Genomic DNA, 20,984 nt, shown 5'->3' on the forward strand with positions numbered 1-20,984 from the left:
TTCAGGATAAGAACAGAAATCCTGCAGCAGCGGCGGCGCAGCAGCAGAGTGAGGCCCCATTAGCTAAAGTGGTACTTCAGGTTAAGAACAGTTTCAGGTTAAGAACAGACCTCCAGAATGAATTAAGTACTTAACCCGAGGTACCACTGTAACTAGCTGCTTTACTCATAATAATGTCCGAAAGCGGCTAACACATTAGAAATACTAAAACCAATTACAATAAACTCAATAAATAAAAACATCAACACTGAACACATCAAAACAAAAAACACATATTAGTGTTATTCATTCCTGCAAATGACAATGCAGGAGGAAGATGGTGTGATTCTGAATCAATCAGGAATGCAAGCCTAAAAACAAAAAGCACTAAAGCATTTCATCCATGCAAAATAAAACCAGATAGACATTTTAGTAGTTTTAGTTCATATGTACTTCTTACACCTGCTCAATGTAGTATTGAAGATAACCTCACTGATTAAGAACTGCCAGATCATATATAAATATCAATCCCATAATAGGAAAGCAGAAGTATGTCAAAAACAACGTATCTTGTCCTCTCATCCCCAGGCAATGCATAGCAGACCCCAACAACATAGAGACCAAGAGAACAAGAATTTTATCAAGAATTCCAAGCTTGGAAGAATCATACCACAGCAGCATGCACCGATAGTTTAATTAAATTTGGCCCCATACCAGAGAAAGATACATGATACATAATCTTTGGTAATCAGTGTGTAACATGAGTTATTGTGCAGTGCAACTGCTATTTGTGTGGCAAACCTCACTATATACCCTCAATAAGAGCAGAGGCCAGAAACCTGTCTTTTATCAATGTGTTTCCTTGCTCTGAAAATAGGAAGGAGTATCCTATTCCTTGAAGCTTCAGCCTGGACCAATATAATACTGCATTAATCACCCCTTTTCCAGGATCTCTGAGCAGATGAGTTTAACTGCAGCAAATGACAGCCTCTCTCAGTATGATCATAGGCACCACACTGTAAGTGGGACTCCCAGTTGTGACAAACTACCCAAGATCATACCAAGTTCCACACGCAATCTGCAGAAATCTCTCCTCCTGGAAATCAACACATGAAGAGGTTCATGAGACATGCCTCCTCACATGGGCGTAGCCAAGGAGGGGGCAGGGGCGCAGCTGCCCCCATCAAGTAAAACAATAGAAATACTTAACTAACTGACCAATCACGTTGGTTCTGCCCCCCTAACATAAATCCTGGCTACACCCATGCCCCCCACCTTTTAAATTATTTATCCTAGCAATAAACAAGTATGAATGCTGCCTTGGGATACATTTGGAAAAAGCAGGGATTGGTTGTGTGTCCCTTTAGGGCCGGAACTTGTGTTCCTCAGTTATTGTTTAGGAACATAGAAGGGGAAAGACTCCTTTCACCCAATTCTTACCCTTTGTGTATCAGCCCTCACTTCCTGCTCTAGATTCAAGGTTCTGAGTGCATTCAGTAAGCCTTCCTTGGGAGGGACAGAAAGTTGCTAAGCATTCTTCAAGAGTCATGAAGAGTGCCATTTTCTCCCTTTTCAATCATTTCAATAGAAATGGAAAAGGGGCACCATGGGATGCAAATTTTCACCCACAAAGTACAACTGACACTTGCAAGTGTTCTCAGCAACTGTGGCTATCTACCAGTTGTAGGAGTTATGCAGTTATGAGTAGCTAAGTGGGCCCAACTAGTTCTTTCCTGACATGGAGCCCAATATGATAAATTTCAGAAACATTTGTCTAAAGGCTAGAGAGAGATGTTGCAACTTGCCACTAAAATACATAAAGACCCAACATAATAATTCTAGTTACTTAAAAAAAAAATCAGTCTCCTGGCTTTCTGCCAAAATGATTGTTTATTTTATTACATTTTTAGCCTACTCTTCCTGTAGATACCTCAGAAGAACACACAAACAGTTCTCTCCCTCCTACCCATTACAACAATCCTGTAAGACAGGCTAAGAGATGTCTCCCCCAAGGTCACCCAGGGAACATCACGGCTGAGTGAGTACTTGAACCCAGGTTCCGATTAGTTCAGAACAAGACTTTTGCCTAACCATGTATTCCCTTTGCTCTTCCCTTTCTGGTGAGAGCACACTTTAATTCTCTAGCTTGCAAAGGCTTTTATCTAGCCTTCCAACAATGTCATTTTTGCTCTTGTGCTCATTTATGACATGTTATTGTATTTTGTTACATATTGTATTTTGTTTTATTATCTTTGGGGGCCTTTGAGCCAAAAGGTAGTATATGAAAATGTTGCAGTGGTAGCAGCAGCAGCAGCAGTAGCAGCAGTAATAATAATAATAATAATAATAATAATAATAATAATAATAATAATAATAGGTTGTGCCCAACTCAGTTCTATTCAGACTCAAATTAATGGACCTGTTAGCTATGTCCATTAATTTCAAAGGATCTACTCTGAGCATGACCAACATAGGATACAAGCTAATACAAATCAATTGTAATACAGTAAATAAAAATTAGCCTTAGCACACCCCTGTTCCCTTTCTGATAGTCTGAATGCAATTAGTAAGCCTGTTAGTTAAGTTTTATCCTCATTTTTAAATATATAGTTTAAATGAACTGTTAATTGTTAAACTGTAGAAAGTATGGCATATAAATAAACTGACTATAACTAACTGTTCAGTTAACCACAGTTTCTTGCTTCATAGATTTCAGAAAACTATGGCTACCAGCTTCAGAACAAGCCAGGATCCTAAACTAACTTCAAACCCTGGTTTAGAACCTGGTTTGTTCTGAGGCTGGGAACCATATAACTACCACACCACATTCATTAGACTATTTCACCTTCCACTTTTGAAAAAAGCTGCCTTTTTATATATTAAAAAACCCTGCCTGCCAGAAAGTATACTTTCTGAGTTGTAACATGCAATTAAATAAAAGCTGGTGTTAGAACATGTAATTAAAAGTCTGAATAAGGAAAAGTAATGCTCAAACTATAATAATCTTTACATCTCATCAGTCATGGGAAAAATTATAAAGTAGGAGTAAAAGTCTTCATCGATTACCCAATGCAATGAATCAATCAACCAACTCGTTAATGGCAAATTAAAATATAGACTTTTAATTACGTCTAGATAAGAGCTATCCCCTTGCTAACATACCGTGTTGTAAATCAGGATGAGCTATTTCCCTGTGGCAGGCAGATGCCAACAACAGTTGGCAAACGGGCTGATTCAGAGGTTAACCCCATTCTGGGTGGGTGGTGGTTACAGCCCCTCACAGTCCTGCCACCATTCCCGGGCAGCCAGATCGTGCAGGACCAGGTGGATGTTAACGTCCACCCCAGCTGGCACAAATGTCCGCCAAATCTCCTAGGTCAAATCACCCAATCACTAGACCCATAGTAGGCGGAGCCTTGCTGGTCAGACATTCCAACTCAGTCCATCAGCGACAATAAAAGCTAACATCAATGACCCTCAGTGTGGTTGACAGAAGAGCCAACTTTTCACTCTACAACCAATAAGGCTAGAAATCTAGGGCTGCTTCACACACAAGACTCTACTCAGTTGCATCAACATGTGAAGAGTAATTCACTTACACATGGGCAACAACCACCTCCCTTTTTCAAGCTGACATAATGACAAAAAACCCCAAAAAACCTGAAGTTGCCCTTACTGAGAGAATGGATCCATCCTAAAGTTTCTCCTAAAATACAGTATACAATTTTTGACAATTTAAAAAATAAGTTCTGGTATAGAACTATTAAAGAACTTGAAAAGTTACAGAAGAGGGCAACTATATTGATCAAGGGGGCTGGAATAACTTCCCTGTGAGGAAAGACTAATGCATTTGGGGCATTTTCAATTGTTTAAAGAATTTGTCCAAAAGGGGCTGGTAATTTTTTAAAATTACACATAGTATGAAGAATGTGTAGCAGTCAAGCATAGTTGGTAATAAGGTTTGGATCAAGATTATTTGGACTTAATTCCATGTGATTGCCAAAATATATCACAGATATCATACTAATCTTTTCTGATTGTTCCAAATTTGGTAAAATTAATGACGAACTAGTATTCCATAAACTGAAAATGGTTCTGACCACGGTTACCATCTTAACTTACACAAATGCAAGAAGATGCCTCAACTTTGTTCAAATTATTATTAATATTTATTAAATCCTATACCGCCCTTCATTCAATGATCACAGTGTGATTTACAGTAGAAATACACAAAAATACATAATAACAAAACAAACAACAACCCCCTACACACACACACAGTTTAAAAGGCAACATACCTACTGCCCCATAAATCTGATTTTGGCAACTAGTTGGGAAAGCTTCAAATATACTGTTAGAAGAGCAACAAATTATTTTTTCTTAACCCTCAAGACGGTGCCAGGTTACTTCTTGTGCCAGGGTACCGCATTAGATCATAGACTGAGGGGACAGGTTGTAATACACATGTTGGCTCCTCTCTTATAAAGCCATTTTCATAAAGTAGCAGGCTCAAAAGGGTTGCACTTATTTTGCTTCTATGGAGCAAAAACAATATACCCTCATCTCAGTGCTTATAAGTAACAACATTTGACTATCAAGGCCAGCTATTAAACATCCTACTCTTTGGTAGGATGCTTAAGACAGGTTTGCCTTGAGAGACAATTTCATTCTTCCCACTGTGGAACTTTTGTCTGTGTGTCATCAGACAGCACCATCTGTCTCTGGCAACAATTCAGAAGGCAAACGTCATTCTGTCAGGGAACAATTATTCTTCTCTATGCTCAATTCTGAACACAACAAGAATTCCACAAATTAATGCAAATCTGTACGTCCTTCTCATGGAAAAATAGCACTTGGTGTTCTCTCAGGCACTACCCAGCGGGGATATTCATTTCATCTTTCTAACGGAAATACAACACTCCTGGAGAAAAATATAATTAAATGGCTTAAGTATCTGAATCTATTTAAATATTTGTATTACTTTTTAATTCTTAGCTAACCTTCTGCAGAATATTCCAGATTTTAGAAAACATATGAAACTCATTTTGAAGGTTCAATCCTTAGCATTTCCAGGTAGGGCTGGGAAAGACTCCTGAGTACCTTGAGAGTGGTGGCAGTCATGAGTAGACAAAACTAAGGTAGATGAAGCAATGGTCTAACTTTGTATAAAGAAGCTTCCTATGTTCCTACGTTACCAGCTAGTCAGAACAGAAGCAAAGAGAAGCATCCATGGAGTAGACTGAGTCAACAGGGGGAGACATTTATCACACCTGTACCCTGCCCTCAAGGCAGTATGCACCCCATTTTGTACTAACTATAGCCCCAGAAGCTGCTTGCTATATTTTGACCTAGCTTTACAGAAAAAATAATCTCAGGTGAAAGACTACAAGCAGTGCAAGTTTACTAAAGACATAAACACACCCCAAACATCACCTCTTAAATGCAAGCATAGTTGTCTCTGAAGTGGGAACAGCATCTAGAGTTCCGCAATTTTAGATCTGTTTCTTACTATAAAACTTTATGAATGGCAGAACTTCCAGTGAATCTGAACTTCCCAAACAACATAACACTTACATTGCAAAGTATATGCCATAACATAGTATTGGGTAAACTGAAAATACATTCCCAGAAGCTCTAGAAACTGAATAGGTCGTATCTGTGGAAGACATAGGCAAATACTAGTCAACAATAATACAGTGGTACCTCTGGTTACATACTTAATTTGTTCAGAAGGTCCGTTCTTAACCTGAAACTGTTCTTAACCTGAAGCACCACTTTAGCTAATGGGGCCTCTTCTCTTGCTGCCGCCGCCATGCGATTTCTGTTCTCATCCTGAAGCAAAGTTCTTAACCCGAGGTACTATTTCTGGGTTAGCAGAGTCTGTAACCTGAAGCGTATGTAACCCGAGGTACCACTGTACTTAAGAAGAGGCATCATCAACAGGATTCATTCTCTCTCTCTCTCTCTCTCTCTCTCTCTGTGTGTGTGTGTGAGAGAGAGAGAGAGAGAGAAAGAGAGAGAGAACTAAACTCTAGAACACCCACAGTGTTGAGCTTTTGCCCCAAAGTTCTACTACAGAAGACAACAGAATCTGTGTCTTCAAAGGATGAAAACTGAAGGAATAAATAATGCTGGTTTTCATTAACCTCAGCTTTACAGGCTTTTGGCATAACCTAATAAGATTTGTTAATAACATTCTAGCTGTAACAGTCTGGCCAAACCAAAACATTTCTGTGCTAATCTATTTCAGGCAGTAAAGATCCTTGTCAGTTTCATTTTCTCACTCCCAGCATCTCCTCACAGTGTTAATTGGTGCTTTTGGCATTGCAGTATCAAGTTAAAGGAAATAGCCCCAGTCTGGATAATCTAATTTGCTACAGAAAAGATGCTGTTACTACTAGAGCATCAAAGCTTTTTCCACACCCAAACTGCAAAGTGCTTAGTCTGAAGAGCAAGATGAGGACATGTGAAATGGATGCTTTGTCTCTCCAGGAACATTCTCCAACATTCTAAGAACATGTTCCATTCATAAAAGATGTTACTTTTCTACCACTTATGTAATTACTATTCTTCTAAAAGTGTCAATGTGTTTTATCTTCACTCCCATTTCCGCCCTGTGGTTGACTCTTCCAATGAAAACCATTCAGATGAAGGTGAGTAGCTAGTTAGACCATCACAACTGTCTGCACCAAAGTCTATCAAATTCCAGCTTTTCTGAATCAGAGATAAAAGATTCACACAAAACCTTATGTGTTTGCAAGTTCTGAGATTGAGGCTATCCTTTAATCTTAATAGTAGTTTGGTCATAAAATGTACCTGTTTTCTTTTAAATTACAATAAAATAGCACACAATAAAAATATTAGCTGTGTTTTTCCACTGCTTTTCCTTATATCTTTCCTATCTTTACCTTACATTAAACTTCTACAACTTTCACTTAACAAAATTTTGTAGCTCTCACTACACTGCCTTCAACATCTGAGAACCTATCGTCCTAGCTTCTTTATCAGACTTTCAGCCTTTAGCTACATACATTCATTATTGTCAATGCACTTCGTTCTCCATATACTGGTGAATCATTCTTCATGGATTGATATTCTAAAGTAATCTCCACTCCTTTAGGTTTTCCATTACTTTCCTCCATTTCTGTAAAACTGACATTTTCTACATGCCAGTATCTATTTTGTGAACAAATGTCTCACTATATAGAGTTGTTTAAAATGTCATCTCTTGCTGTTGTTTTTGGCTCCTCTTTTCTGAACATTAAGTTGTTTCCCTTTCAACAGTGAAACTTTCACTCCCAGTTCAGCTTAGTTACAGGCATGCTTCGACTTTTTACTGTTAACTTTTTTTTACCCTATCATACACAGGAGATATATGATGTGTTACTGAGGCATGAGTTTAGGAAGTCGTCTTTCCCTACACGTCACACAAACAGAGGGACCCTCCTGCTTCCTCTTCCTATGGCCTCTACCCCTATGGTCTTGCCTCCTGTTCCAAACTAGTTCATTTGCTGCCTGTCTCCCAACTTCGCTACTTTCTCCCATATGCTTTTACGTCTCTCCCAATCTCCTTTCCTCCCTAAACCCACCCGTGGCTTTCAAACAAGCCCAGAATGCCACCATCTTTAGATGTCCCCTCTTCAACTACAGTCCCATCTCCTTTCTTTCTTTTCAATTGCTTTCATTTCCTTCAACAGAGGGCCATGCAGATCTGCATCCCAATTTTAAAACAGCACCCCCTTTTCTTTCCTTAGAGAAAAAAAGTCTCATTATTCAAGCAGTGGCTAATTTACCACCTCTTGGACAATAGCTCATTTCTGAGCTAGCAGTGCTCCTGTTTACACCACTGAAAGGTTTTGTGTTTGCTTCTATTGCTGGCAAAGCATTTGGGACATTCTGCTCACAAGCTGTGCCAGACGATAATCTGCCAAAGCTGTTGCTTTCCTCCAAGTCTCAGGACCATTTTCTTTTACCAGGGCCTCTAAGTCTTCTATTGGACCTGAATGAACAGTTCTAAATCATATGCTTCAGTAACCCAGATTTTTTTTTTTAAAAAAAACCTTTTCTTTTTGGCCTTCTGGTTTATCCATCTGTTTAAGGTCCTCCTACAGAAAGCATTCAGAGACTCATTTAGTTACCTGGGGAGTGCTACAGGCATACAAAACCTTTCCCAGTAAACAGTATTAATGGATGTCGCCTATAAACTGGAAAAAACCACATTGATTAGAAAATTAACTTCGGGTGCATCAATTTCTCTACAGAAACAACATTTCTAGGTAACATGCAAAGCTACTGACCGTAACTGGTCTCCCTAAATTGAGAATCTAGCCACTCAACTAGCAAACAACTCATGCGTCTGTGGTGGTCATGCGTCTGTGGTGGTTGGGGCCAGAGGCAAAACTAGGCCAAACAATGAATGTAAAATTTACCTTTGAACCATAAGCTCATTTTAGACACACACATCCCTATCCTTCATCCAGGAAAGTAGAGGCATTATCAAAGTTCAAGGACATATTCCACCAAGGCAAAAACCCTCAAGGAAGGTGCAAAGTAGAGCTGGTGAGGTATGTGGCCTGGGGAGAGAAACAATGGCTGAAGTGGTGTCATCTGGCAAAATTCTGAAGGGACTAAAGTCCCCCCCCCCTTCACACAACTGAAAGGAGTCCTAAAGCTATTATGGGGTCACAATATGCTTTGCAGATCCTTGGAAAGGACTGTGGAAAGAAAAAAGGCCAGAAACATTTTGTTAAAAAAAACTAATCTCTAGCACCTAAGCCACAATACATAGAGGACCATTCAGCACCTCTAGCCCACTGAATACATGTGTAGCTTGTCAATAACAACAACAACAACAACAACAACAACAACAACAACAACAACAACAACAACAATAATAATTCTGGGTGGCTTCCAGCAGAATATTAAAATACAATGATTCATCCAATATTAAAAGCTTCCCTAAACAGGGCTACCTTCAGATGTCTTCTCAAAGTCTGATAGTTGTTTATTTCTTTGACATCGGATGGGAGGGCGTTCCACAGGGTGGGTGCCACTACCGAGAAGGCCCTCTGCCTGGTTCCCTGTAACTTCGCTTCTTACAGTGAGGGAACCGCCAGAAAGCCCACGGCGCTGGACCTCAGTAAGAAATTTGTGCCACCTTAGGAAGTCCCTCCATTACATACCCTTAGAAATAGGTTAAATGCAGATTATGGGCTAAATACCAAATGCATCTAATAAGTGGGAAGAAAAATAAATTTCTATAATAGTTAACTGCTAAGAACATTTGTGGGGGAGGGAAGCAGAGAGAGAAATGCCAGAAAAAATGTTACAGCTCTAAAACAAAGCAAATCAGGGTCTCATGGAGATAAAATGCTCTTGAGAGGGGAAGAGACAAAGGTAAATGAAAACATTAAGGAGTCGTTGAGTCTAAGAGAGGGACCTTAATCCCAGAAACAATTTTCAAATATCCATTCCTCTAACGTTTCTGGAGGTATAGGTAATGACTGATTTAGGCGAGTTTGATATGTGTGCAACCGCGCACATCATGGCAACCTGGAAGTGGCTGGAAAAGGGGACAGAATAGGGAAAAGCAGGGTTAATTAATTAAGAGTATATAAAATCTGAATCTTAAATTATTCATAGCTGGGCTACATAACAGCTTCAACTGGAAGTCCTTCAAATAATACTACATTTTCTATATCCCTTCAGCTATAGGAACAAGTAGCAATATTAGCACTTATATGGCAAATATCAATTTAAATTCAGAATTTATATTGTGAGGAAGTGGTGTAATGATGTTATATGCCAAGCAAATTTTGTAATCCACTGCTATACAACTCTCCTCCTCCAATAACACTCTCTGTTATGAAAGCCACCCATTCTTTTAGCTTCCTGTTTAACCAGTTAGTGATCTGTAAGCAGCAATTTGAGGAGGTTCAATATTTTGTCAAAAGGAAAGCAGAAGGCTGCATTTGTATAATGTTGCTTCTCAATCTCTTCAGACTCCATGCTTAGTTAACCCACAGATTATGCTCCTACTGGGCAGCTGCATTTAAACCTGTAGCTACTTCTCTGCCTAATCTTCTCCAACTGAGGTCATATATTTGTAGCAGATTGAGGGGACCTCCTATGCATCAACAACCTATCTACCGTATATAAATGTCTGTCGAAATTTTAAAACAGATTTTTCATATTAGCCCCTGGAACATCTTCAACTATAATTTTTGCAGACAGTTAGTTAACATGATTTATCTTAGCCTTTCAATACAATGAAGCATTCCACCAGATAACACATCTGGGTTTAATCTCACTTATTCACCAGTACAATGTATAGAACAACCCTCCCATCAGCAAAAGACACAGTCCAAATGAAACAGGATGCCATTGGAACCAACTCAACAAATCAAAGTAATACTTTAATATGCAGTAAAAACCCCAAGAGGCCACTACCTTGCTGAATATCTCAGCAAGTCTGGGTATGGTCAGTGCCTTTATGGGTGGCCAAATGGGAATTACATGTACAGTGCTACCTCGGGTTAAGAACTTAATTCGTTCTGGAGGTCCGTTCTTAACCTGAAACTGTTCTTAACCTGAGGTACCACTTTAGCTATTGGGGCCTCCCGCCGCCGCACGATTTCTGTTCTCATCCCGAACCAAAGTTCTTAACCCAAGGTACTATTTCTGGGTTAGCGGAGTCTGTAACCTGAAGCATCTGCAACCTGAAGTGTATGTAACCCGAGGTACCACTGTACACCATACTGGGCTCTATGATTGAAGAACAGGCAGAATATAAATGTAAGGGGGGGGGACCCATAATAAATAAATCCTATACGTACATATCTAGCCAGAAGAAAGCCACACTGTTCAATGGGATTTACTCTCAGGTAAGTGTGTGCAGAATTACAGCCTGCATTTCTTTTAATTCAGAATTTCACTAATCAGAGTTGGTTAGGATCTATAAGCTATTGAAGCTAAGTGCATGCAGCTTTCAAAACTGATGAACATAGTCAGAGCCTGAAAATATTGACCAATTCAGTCATTAGTTGCCTGCAGCTATGTTTTCCATCAAGTACAAATATAAGCAGAGCAACTATGCAATCTAGCTAACTTGTTCAGCTTCAATAGTAATTACTGAAATACTGAAGGGCAGCTCTCTTCTATATCTATCATTGTATAACACTGTTTGCTTCCCTATGAAGTGTCCTATTAAAAACTGTGTTCATGCATTTTGCTTTGTAATGACGTGAAGAGAGCACAGCAACAATACTTTTGACCACTTACTAAGGATTTCTACATTTGTTTCATTAAGTAGGCATAGGCAAAACAACTGCTCTTATCATACATTTAGCAGGTTTTTTTTAGTCAAAAAGTTGGAAAAGACTGGAAAAGAATCGGATCTACTGTTCAGACAGGCAAGATGTAATTGACATGCAGAGCTATTAATTTTATTTCAAGACACATCTCACAAAGGTGCTTATTTAGGACTATAGACAGGAAGTCAGACAACAAGTGGGCACTTTGGGAGATAAATTCAGCCCACAAGGAAATTATAATCTAAGGACAGAACATCTTGACATATCATCTATTTGAGCTCTTACTTCAAAGCACACATCTGTTTTCTCAATGCCTTGATCTCTGGGAGAGGACACAATGATATGTAGATTTCTTGAACAAAAAGTTGTCCTTAAGGTTCTGTTGCTTTTGTTGACAGTAACATCTAGAAGGTGTGCAGAATGTTTCAGGGATGAGCAGAGTGAAAATTATTCATTCATTCATTCGTTTGTTTGTTTGTCTGTTTTTAAAGAAGTCTAGGCAGCCCATGAAAAACACATTGTTGATGTTGGTAGCACTTTCTTCTATACTATATTTTGTCAAGTCAAGAGCAGCAAACCTCAGGCCCAAGGGTCAAATGGAGCCCTCTCCCAGGCTATGCCCTTTCTGTATTATCATCTAGTACTTTTGGCTGGCTAGAATGTGTCCTTGAACTGTGATAATGCCTCCTGAATGCTTGGATGGAAGGATGGAAGGATGGAGAGGTGGTACACACTGAAACTTCTGAGTGGCTGGTCATATTCTTTGCTCTGCCTCTTGCCCACTCCTCACTGCCATGCACATGAGCCAATGCAGTTCCCCACCCTGTTAAAAATGGTCCATAATTTATTATACAGGGAGCTACTTTAAATCTCAAATATATGATAGTTATTCTAATACATTCTAATTCATAAACAGCTTTACTGACAAAGTTTAATTATATTCTATTAGCAACCAATGTGAAGTGATTTATTTTGCTTTCCAGTGTTAAGAATTTCTCTCTCTCTCTCTATTACACATTAAGACCTATTTCAAACATCACTTAAATTGCTTTTTAAAAATGTCTATACTAACAGGAACAAGAAGAGAAAAGGGAAGACACTTCAATTCTGAACCAAACTCTTTCATTCAGTGAGATGAAGGAGAGGAAAACACACAAAGAGTAAGGGAGCACAGAAGAAGCCACCATATGCTCCTGCCTTGGCTTTCTTGGCTCACATACATGTAATAGAGAAAGACAAGAACTTAATTTTCTTTCATGCTCTTAGTTGTCTGAATTATTTCCCCTTCAACATCCTGAATGCCCAATCCCTTTGTTTGTTTGTTTATATTTAATTTATGGGATATTCTAAATCAGGAAAATGTTCCTTCTGAATGGTGGGGAAATTCCTTAACAGAAGCAGGGAAAGATTCTCACATTATAATTAAATGATTTAAAATGCATGTATGAGTCCAATCTCAAATGCATATAACTGATATTAACTGTTTCATTGCTTAATAATAAAACAATGTCAGGCATGGGGAATCTGGGGCCCTTCAGATGTTCTTAGACAACAACTCTCATCATCCCCAACCATTTCCCATGCTGACTGAAGTCAGTGGAAGTCCAACATCATCTGGAGGGCCACAGTTTCCCCATTTCTGCTTTACATACTGTGTGACACTTCTAGAATCATAAAGTTGGAAAAGCCCTTGGAGATTACCTAGTCCAACCTCCTGCTCAATGCAGGATATGAAGTAGAGGATACAACTCCAGCATCCCTCACATAGAGTCACCCAGCCCTGCTAAATACCTCCAGTGAACAAGTGGTAAGCCTCCTCCTAAGGCAGTCTGTTCCAATGTCAGGCAGCTCCTACCACTGGAAGTTTTCTTCTAATGCTTAGCCAAAATCTTCACCCACTGGTTATAGTTTGCATTGCCCTCTGGAGCAACAGAGAACAGATCAGCATCTTCTCCATGACAACCATTCTGATATTTAAGGACCACTACCATGTCTCTTCTTAAATTGTCTCTTCTTCAGGATAAACATACTCAGCTCCCTCTAGTGTTTCTCAAAGGACTTTGTTTCCAGACCACCTCACCAGCCCAATTGCCCTCGACACACTCCATGCGATAGCTAGAACTGGACAGAGTACTCCAGACGTGGCCTGATTAGCACTAAAAGCACATCTGGAACTATAACTATATAAAACGTGGATAGCATAAATGAAATTCAGAAACAGGATTTGCAAGAACTGGAAAATTAATGGAAATGAGCAGCACCTCTCCAGAGGATTAAAATTATGACATACTGTTACTGGTAACATAGTTTAAAAGTAAAACTACCTTTCAGTTTTATAAGCAGGCTGTCTGAGCAGAGGTTCTGTATTCCTTTTGCAAAAGTTAAGAAGCACCTGATTTTAAAATCTTAAAGAAATATCTGAAATAAATTTGAATATATTGGAGAGACACAGTGTACAACCTTTTGCATTTGTTATTTCACCAGGTTTTGCCAGTGGTTGCACATAATGAAGATTTTTAGGATTAAGGTAACAAGAAACTTTTAAAACGAAAAAGGAATTTTGACAATGTGATTTCATGTGACTAAACTGCTACCATACTGGGGAAAAACAATACTTTTTCTACAAAGCAGTTTGGGTAGAGGTAGATATGCATATGTGCAAAAAACACAAGCATTTTATTCTAAAGTTCCAGTTCTGCTGCCCTATTATTTCAGAGGTCACAAGTGAATACAAATAGACTGCGTAATTGTAAAATTTCCTTTTCCCTTCTTTGGCAATAGAGTAACACCTTTTATTACAATTATCAGCTCAGTAACAAAGCTCCCCTGCGTGCTGTGCATATTTTCACAGGTTCATTTGTCTCCTGCAGCAGTTATCAGTCTTAAAAGGTTTCTTTGGAAGAAAAGGCCACTAACAACCATTCTTACTTCCAGCCTACAAAGCTAAAGCAGAAGCAAAGCACAAAGCATGGGTAACTGATCTTAAGGTTTTAGTCTACAGGCTTTTCATCCTGGGAATAGATCCCATCTGCCTCCTGCTTTGTGCTCTAAATCTTGCACAAAGCATACCCGGAAAACAATCTTGTACAGCCCAGTATATGAAGTATTCCTAGCTACTGTAGCCAGCAATTCAAATACCCCTAAGGCTTGGAATAGCTCATCCTGAAGACTTCTGCTCGCGATGCTTTCAAGCTGACAAATATATTGCTTCTTTCTCCACATCCCCTATCCCGTTACCTACTAACAATCAGCTGCTAAAATACTCATTCCTATTCTATGAGAGGCATGAGGCATCTTCCCTCCACAACACAGCCAAAATTTATGTTTTACCCTTATCTACCCATCCTTTAAGAATGGAAGCAGCAGGAGAGCTAGAAGTGAGGAAAACATCCAGGGCACTCTCACTGTAGGACCCAATCCCACTCCAAGTTCTTCTTTCCCAAATTTCTCACCCTCCGGATGACTCATCAAATCAACCACCCACCCACATAAGGCCCCCTACATCTTCTGTTGCATAACCCTTTCCAGCAGTCTAGCCACCTGATCATAAACCTTCCTGCGGCAAAGCATTCCTTCACATTCTATCAGTCCCACTATTTAGCTTCTTCATACCTCACACAAATCTAAGAGAGGTTTGAAGGAGATTTATATTTGGAAATGGCATGCTGGAAGGGGTTAAACCTATTTGTCTCACAGCATTTGGAGCACCCTGACCTGTTTAAAAGTTAAAGGAAGGAAGTTAAGAGATCCCAATCACGCAACTGTTTGGCCCTTAATGTCACCCCATTTTGCTTAACTCCCTTGCCTAGCCTTCTGTAGTCCTTCTGCTAACAGTCAGCTTGAGACCCAAGCCAATCATTCTCTCAATTCTCTTAGAAGCCTCCACTTCAATGTTTGCTGCCATCAGCCTTTCATTTACAATGCACACCATGCCCTCTCCTACCTTGCTCCCTGAAATATAACCTTCCTCCCCAGTTTCTGATGCCAACTCCCCCTTTATATTTTTAAACAAGCCTCCTTGAGTTTCCCAACAATTGTCCTTCCCACTTCAACTCAAAGCTCACCTGTGATCAGCTCAAAACCCACAAGCCAAACCCAGGAACCTCTTTTCATTGCCAATGCATGGCCAAAGAATAGGTGACATAGTAAAAAACAAAGCACCTTTGAATTTAGTCAGAATACCCTTTCTTAGCCACAATTAATTAACTTTTGTTTATGTTTCTCTAAGAATCCATTTATTAGTGATTTAACAAAATAAAAATAGGCAACAGAATAGTCTGAAATAAAGCAGGTGGAAGAGTAAGGACAGAGTAAGGACAGCTCCCCCCCCCCCCATACACACACGACACACTTCCAGGCAAGCTTGAAGTGCAAATGTCCATGTGCAATAAGAATAATGACTGCTCTTGTATGTGGTGGGTTAGAGAAAGATATGTTCACTCAGCACATGCACAGTGGCACTCTTTTTCTTTTTTGACAGTCATTTGCATATTCTCAAACTGAGGTGGTATCTTCAAGTGAGGGGATGGGGACAAAATTATTACGGGCCTGAGCTCCAATTTAAATTAAACCTGTAGGGTCTCTGAGCTGAGGACCAAACCTGCCTGCAATTTTATCTCTGACATAGAACCCTTGTCCTTTAATCTCAGAGGCATATTAAGAGGATGGGAACGACACTCTACACATGCTTACAGGCAGTATCTCCTAAATCCCACAGCTAAGTAGAGACAATGCTGCCCCTCAAAAGCAAAATTCCAGTGGAGTGAACATGGATGAAGGGGAAGTAAAAAAGATTTCAAGGTTCAGCCCAGCAAGAACCCTAAGCCCTTGATTTCTAAGAGAAATGGTTCTCCAGCCCTAGAGCAGCCTTCCTCAACCAGGGGCACCAGGTTGGGAAAGACTGTTCTAGGAGGGTGAAATGGAGGGGAGAGAAATGACACTCTGCACACATGGATTCACCCTCTTTTTCATCAGACATATGCCATGGCTGCTCTGGCACCTCTCAGAAACAAAATATTGCAGTTGGTTTCTAGCTCAAATTAGCTCAGCAGGACCCCCAGAATTCAGCCCCTAGTTTCTAAAATGAGCTTTTGTCAGATCTCAAAGTCACCCTCTTTGACACAAAAGTCTTGTTCTCTAATCCCAGAGACAGAAAGGGACGTGGGAGGAGGGGGAGAAAGTAGAGTAGGCTGAGGGAAATGACACATTCTGCACATATTTGGGGGCACACACACTCTCCTTTTTATAAAACAAGATCCTGGAGTTGGAAGAAAGATTCAGCATTCCTAGGGCATCTTTTTCCTTATCTGCATATTCCTGGTATTAGCTGGAAAAGGGATCAATGGATAAAGGAAAGAACATTCTGGAAAGCAGGAGGGCAACCAATATACTTCTGGTCAGTGGTTTAGGGACCCCTTCCCCTAATCTGCAATCCAGAGCTGAGGTGGTAAGAGGGTGGCATCTCTTCCAAAGAGAAGATCCTGGGGCTCTCTGCACATGCTCAAGAGCACTCCTCCTTGTCGTCAACCTGAATATTCCATAGCTGAGCATGGGGCTTGGTGCACCTTCCAAGGAAGTGCCCCTGGGGTTCTTAATACATGCTCAAAAGTACTGTTTCCCTTGTAAGTCCACCTACTTCACAGCTGAACTGGGAAAGAAGAATGTGTCTTCCAAGAAGATACAGTTCTAGGACTAGAGGGTAGGAACCTTTTATGATTCACTCACCTAGTCTGTGGCTGACCTGTGTCACTTAATCCAGGGTTGACCTTTTATTGTGTGTTGGATAACATTTGATCTTTCATTGTCTTATGGTGGCTATGTGTTCTTAAAACATAAACACACTCTGAAAATCATAGTAAATGAGGTACGGGGAATAATAATACCATTGTTATTTTATTATGTAAGCTCTCATTTCTATCTTGCAAAATCAACACTCAGTAAATAAATCAACTGATTTGCCATGTGGTTTTTTTTTGTACTCGGCAATAATAAGCTATATATAATATAGTATAATGATAAGAAAGTGTGGATGACAAACAGTAACCATGACAATAGCAATACTTTCTCTTATGATTATGCATGTCTTTGCTTGCAATGCATTCCATACAACTGTAATAAAGTAGTGGGGTGACAGCTTTGATAAACATCACCACCACCATAGCTATCAACACTTATTATTTTATTTATGCTAGTTTTAGCATAGGACAAAATGCACACAACCACCCTAGAATAAATTACGATAATTATTATCAATAATGGTAATATTTTCCCCAGGATATCTTTTATAGGATTGTAATCATTATTTATTTATTTATTCATTCATTCATTCATTTTTATTAAATCAAAAACAAAACCATTAGCTTCCTTCTCACAAACACATTTGAAAGGACATAGAATGTTAATCAGTGAAAAGTGTAGTTAAATAAAACCGTTTTCACCTAGTGCCCAAATATATGTAATGAAGGTGCCAGGCAAGACTTCCTGGAGAAGGCATTCCACAAACAGGGAGCCACCACAGAAAAGGCCCTTTCTCATATTCATAGAATTATAGAACTGTAGAGTTGGAAAGGACCCAAGGGCCATCTAGACCAACTCTCTGCAATGCAGGAATCTCAGTTAAAGCATCCATGACAGATGGTCATCCAACCTCTGCTTTAAAATCTCCAATGAAGGAGATTCCACCACCTCCAGAGGGAGACTTTTCCACTGTCGGACCTCTCATGGAGGAAGCGCATGAAGAAGGGCCTCAGGTGATGATCACAGGATTTGAGTCTGTTCATATGGAGTTTATATACACAATAAGAATAGTAACAACAATTTCTCCAAGGATGCTTATATTTTCATGTTAGTTTTTTGTAATGGATATAGTAATATTTTTTCCTAGGAGGGGTGTCCCAACCTAAAACTATAATAACTAACACGTGAGTGGCAACACTGATAATGCTAACAATTATTGTAGTGGTAATAATGATAATGATAATAATAATAAGTTCAGGGGCTTTAATGATTCCATTTAGTTACAGTTTATTATGCCAAGACACCTTGCCTGGCAATAAACACTATAGGATTTCTTTTATCTGTTTAACCCATCTGTTCAAATTGCATTATTCTGAACTCAGTGTCTGATTTCTTTTTTGGTGGGGGCGGGGGGGGAGAGAAGAGAAAATTGTACATAACCATCACAGGAAAAAATGTTACTATACTTATTACAACATGCAGACACACCACTATCCTAGGAATTGTTAATATTAATGGCAATTATCACCGATGATTATGATATTAATTATAGGGTGGTTACTTTTTTGGGAGTGGTAATAGATGGACTAACAACAATTTCCCCAAGAATAGTTATGCTTTTTGGGGGGTTGGGGGTATATAATATGTACAGCGACAGCAATTTCTTCTAGGATGGTTATGTTTCTTGGGCAGCTGGTAAAAACTACAGCAACAATTTCCCCTTAGGATGGTTCTGCTTCTCTTTCGGGGTTGGGGGGGGGCGGCGTTTATAGGTACAGTAACAACAGTTTCCCCTAGAATGGTTATGCTTTTCAGGGGGCAATAGGTATAGAAACATCTATTTATGCTAGAATTTCTGCTATTTCTACATCTATTTCTGCTGGAATATGTTATGCTTTTGGGGGTGGGGGTGTTGAGGAGGTTATAGGTCCAGCAACAGCAGTTTCTCCTATGAAGGTTATGCATTTCGGGGGCTTGTGAATAGGAATGGAAACATCTCTTTCTCCTAGCACGGCTCTGCTTTTCGGAGGTTGCAGGGGGGCGATATGCAGCTTGTTCTGCTGGGGGGCTGACCTCTCTCTCTCCCCCCCCCCACTCCCTTCCCTTCCTACTCACTACTTGTAGAGCTGCTGCAGGCAGAGGTCCAGGCACTCGCCCTCCACCTCCTCCTCGGTGATGTGCTCCGAGAGCGGCCGGGGCAGCGAGGGCAGCGGCGGCGGCGGCGGGCTGGCCGGCCGGGCGGGAGGCTGCGGCTGCGAAGCGGGCACTGCCGCCGGGGCCACCTCCTCCTCGGGCTGCGCTTCCCCGACGCGGCTGTCTCCGTCGCCGCCGGCTCCCTCCTCCTCGTCGTCGTCGCCGGCGGCAGCAGCAGCAGCATCGTCGCCTTCGTCCAGCGCCTCGTCGTCGGCTTCTTCTTCGCCTCCTCCCTCTTCCTCAGGCGGCGGCGGCGGCTCGCCGTCCCCTCCTCCTTCGCCACCTTCTTCTTCTTCGTCTCCCCTCACGGCTTCTTCTTCGACCTCGACGGCTTCCTCAGCTTCCCGCCCCGCGTCGCCTCCTTCTGCCCCGCCGCCGGACGGGGGCGACGGCTCGGCGCCGAAGGGTCCGCGGAACTCGCCCAGGAAAAGCTCCAGGAAGCGGCGGTAGGTCCGCTCCTCAACGCTCCACGCGCCGCCCGCGGCCATCGCCTCGCATGCCCGGCGGCAGCGGCGGAGGAACAGAAGCGAAAGGGGAGGAGGAGCAGGAGAAAAAGAGCGGCGGCGGCGGCGGCGGCGACAGCTTCCCTCAACACCGGCCTGCCTTCCCGCCCCTTCTCGCCTCCCTCGCTCGCTCGCGCGCGCGCGCGCAGGCTCGCTCCTTTCGCTGTCTCTCGCGCTCCCCTCAGTCCGTTAGAGCCCGCGCGCTCCCGCCTTCCCTCCGTCCCTCCCTCGCGCTTCCCCTCCCACCTCGTGCGCGCGCTCACGGACACAGAAGGCAGAAGGAAGCGCGCGCGAAGGAAAGAATAATAATAATTAAAAAAAAATGGCGTGGTTTACCAAGGCGCGCCGCCGCCGCCGCTGCCGTTATTAGCCGTTCGCCTCTTGGGGGTTTATTATTTTTTTTAAATGCCGGCGCGTGTATGTCTGTGTGTGCGCGCGCACGGCGCCCTGAGGGAGACTCGAGCAACTTTCTTTTCGACGCCTGAAAACCACCATATCCCAGCAGGCTGAAGGCAAGGCAAGCCACGGTTGGGTTTTGAAATATTTGTGTGTGTGTGTGTATACGTATATATTTCGCAAGATTTATACGCCGCTTGATTGTAATGGAACCTCGAAGAAGAAAAGGAAAATAAAATTATCAGTTACGTGCCTTTGTCAGAAAAAGCCGCCAATTATCCGTTGAAAGCAGCTATTTAGAACATTCAGAAAAAATAATAATGATTAAAAGCAAGGATAAGCAAAAGAGCAGATGAAAACACATGCATGTCTGGATAGGCTTGCCTGAAGAAAAATGTTTTTTAGCGAATGCCAAAAAAGAGTACAGCAAAGGCACCTGCTTTGCTCTTTAATATTTTTCTCTTATTTTAACCTTGCAAGATTTATATACTGTTTAATTTGTCATAAAATCAAGCAGATTGCAAGGAATGTTGAATTTACTGTATAAAAAAGTTAAAAACAAATGGTTGAAATGTCTTAAAAGATTATTATGTAGCATTATTGGGGCCAAAGGGTCACCTGTCCTCACCTCCTTCAATTATAATTAAGAGTGAGAGGACAGAATAATTGCCACAAACACGAAGAACAAGGATATAGTTGTGAGTTCCTCACTTGTATTTTTATAAATCATTTAATGTGTCAACGCGAGTAGAAGTTATTAATATTGCAGTTGTTGTATAAGAGATTATTATCATGACCGGAATGTAATTGAAACATAGAAGATTTTGCAACACAGAAATAAAGAAAACCATCAAATCTAGCACGC

At 41.0% G+C, this 20,984-nt stretch overlaps 1 protein-coding gene across 1 annotated transcript in view; it reads right to left on the reverse strand.

The window, feature by feature from the left end:
• Nucleotides 1–19,957, reverse strand: part of PPM1E (protein phosphatase, Mg2+/Mn2+ dependent 1E) — an 86,450-nt gene extending 66,493 nt beyond the window's left edge. The window contains exon 1 of the mRNA XM_083479860.1: nt 19,143–19,957. Coding sequence (XP_083335986.1) covers nt 19,143–19,708 — 566 coding nt within the window. The 5' untranslated portion in view covers nt 19,709–19,957. The remainder of the gene's footprint in view (nt 1–19,142) is intronic.
• Nucleotides 19,958–20,984: the final 1,027 nt, after the last annotated feature.

The sequence above is a fragment of the Podarcis liolepis genome, assembly GCF_965112155.1.
Source record: "Podarcis liolepis genome assembly, chromosome: 16".
NCBI classification, from domain to species: domain Eukaryota; kingdom Metazoa; phylum Chordata; class Lepidosauria; order Squamata; family Lacertidae; genus Podarcis; species Podarcis liolepis.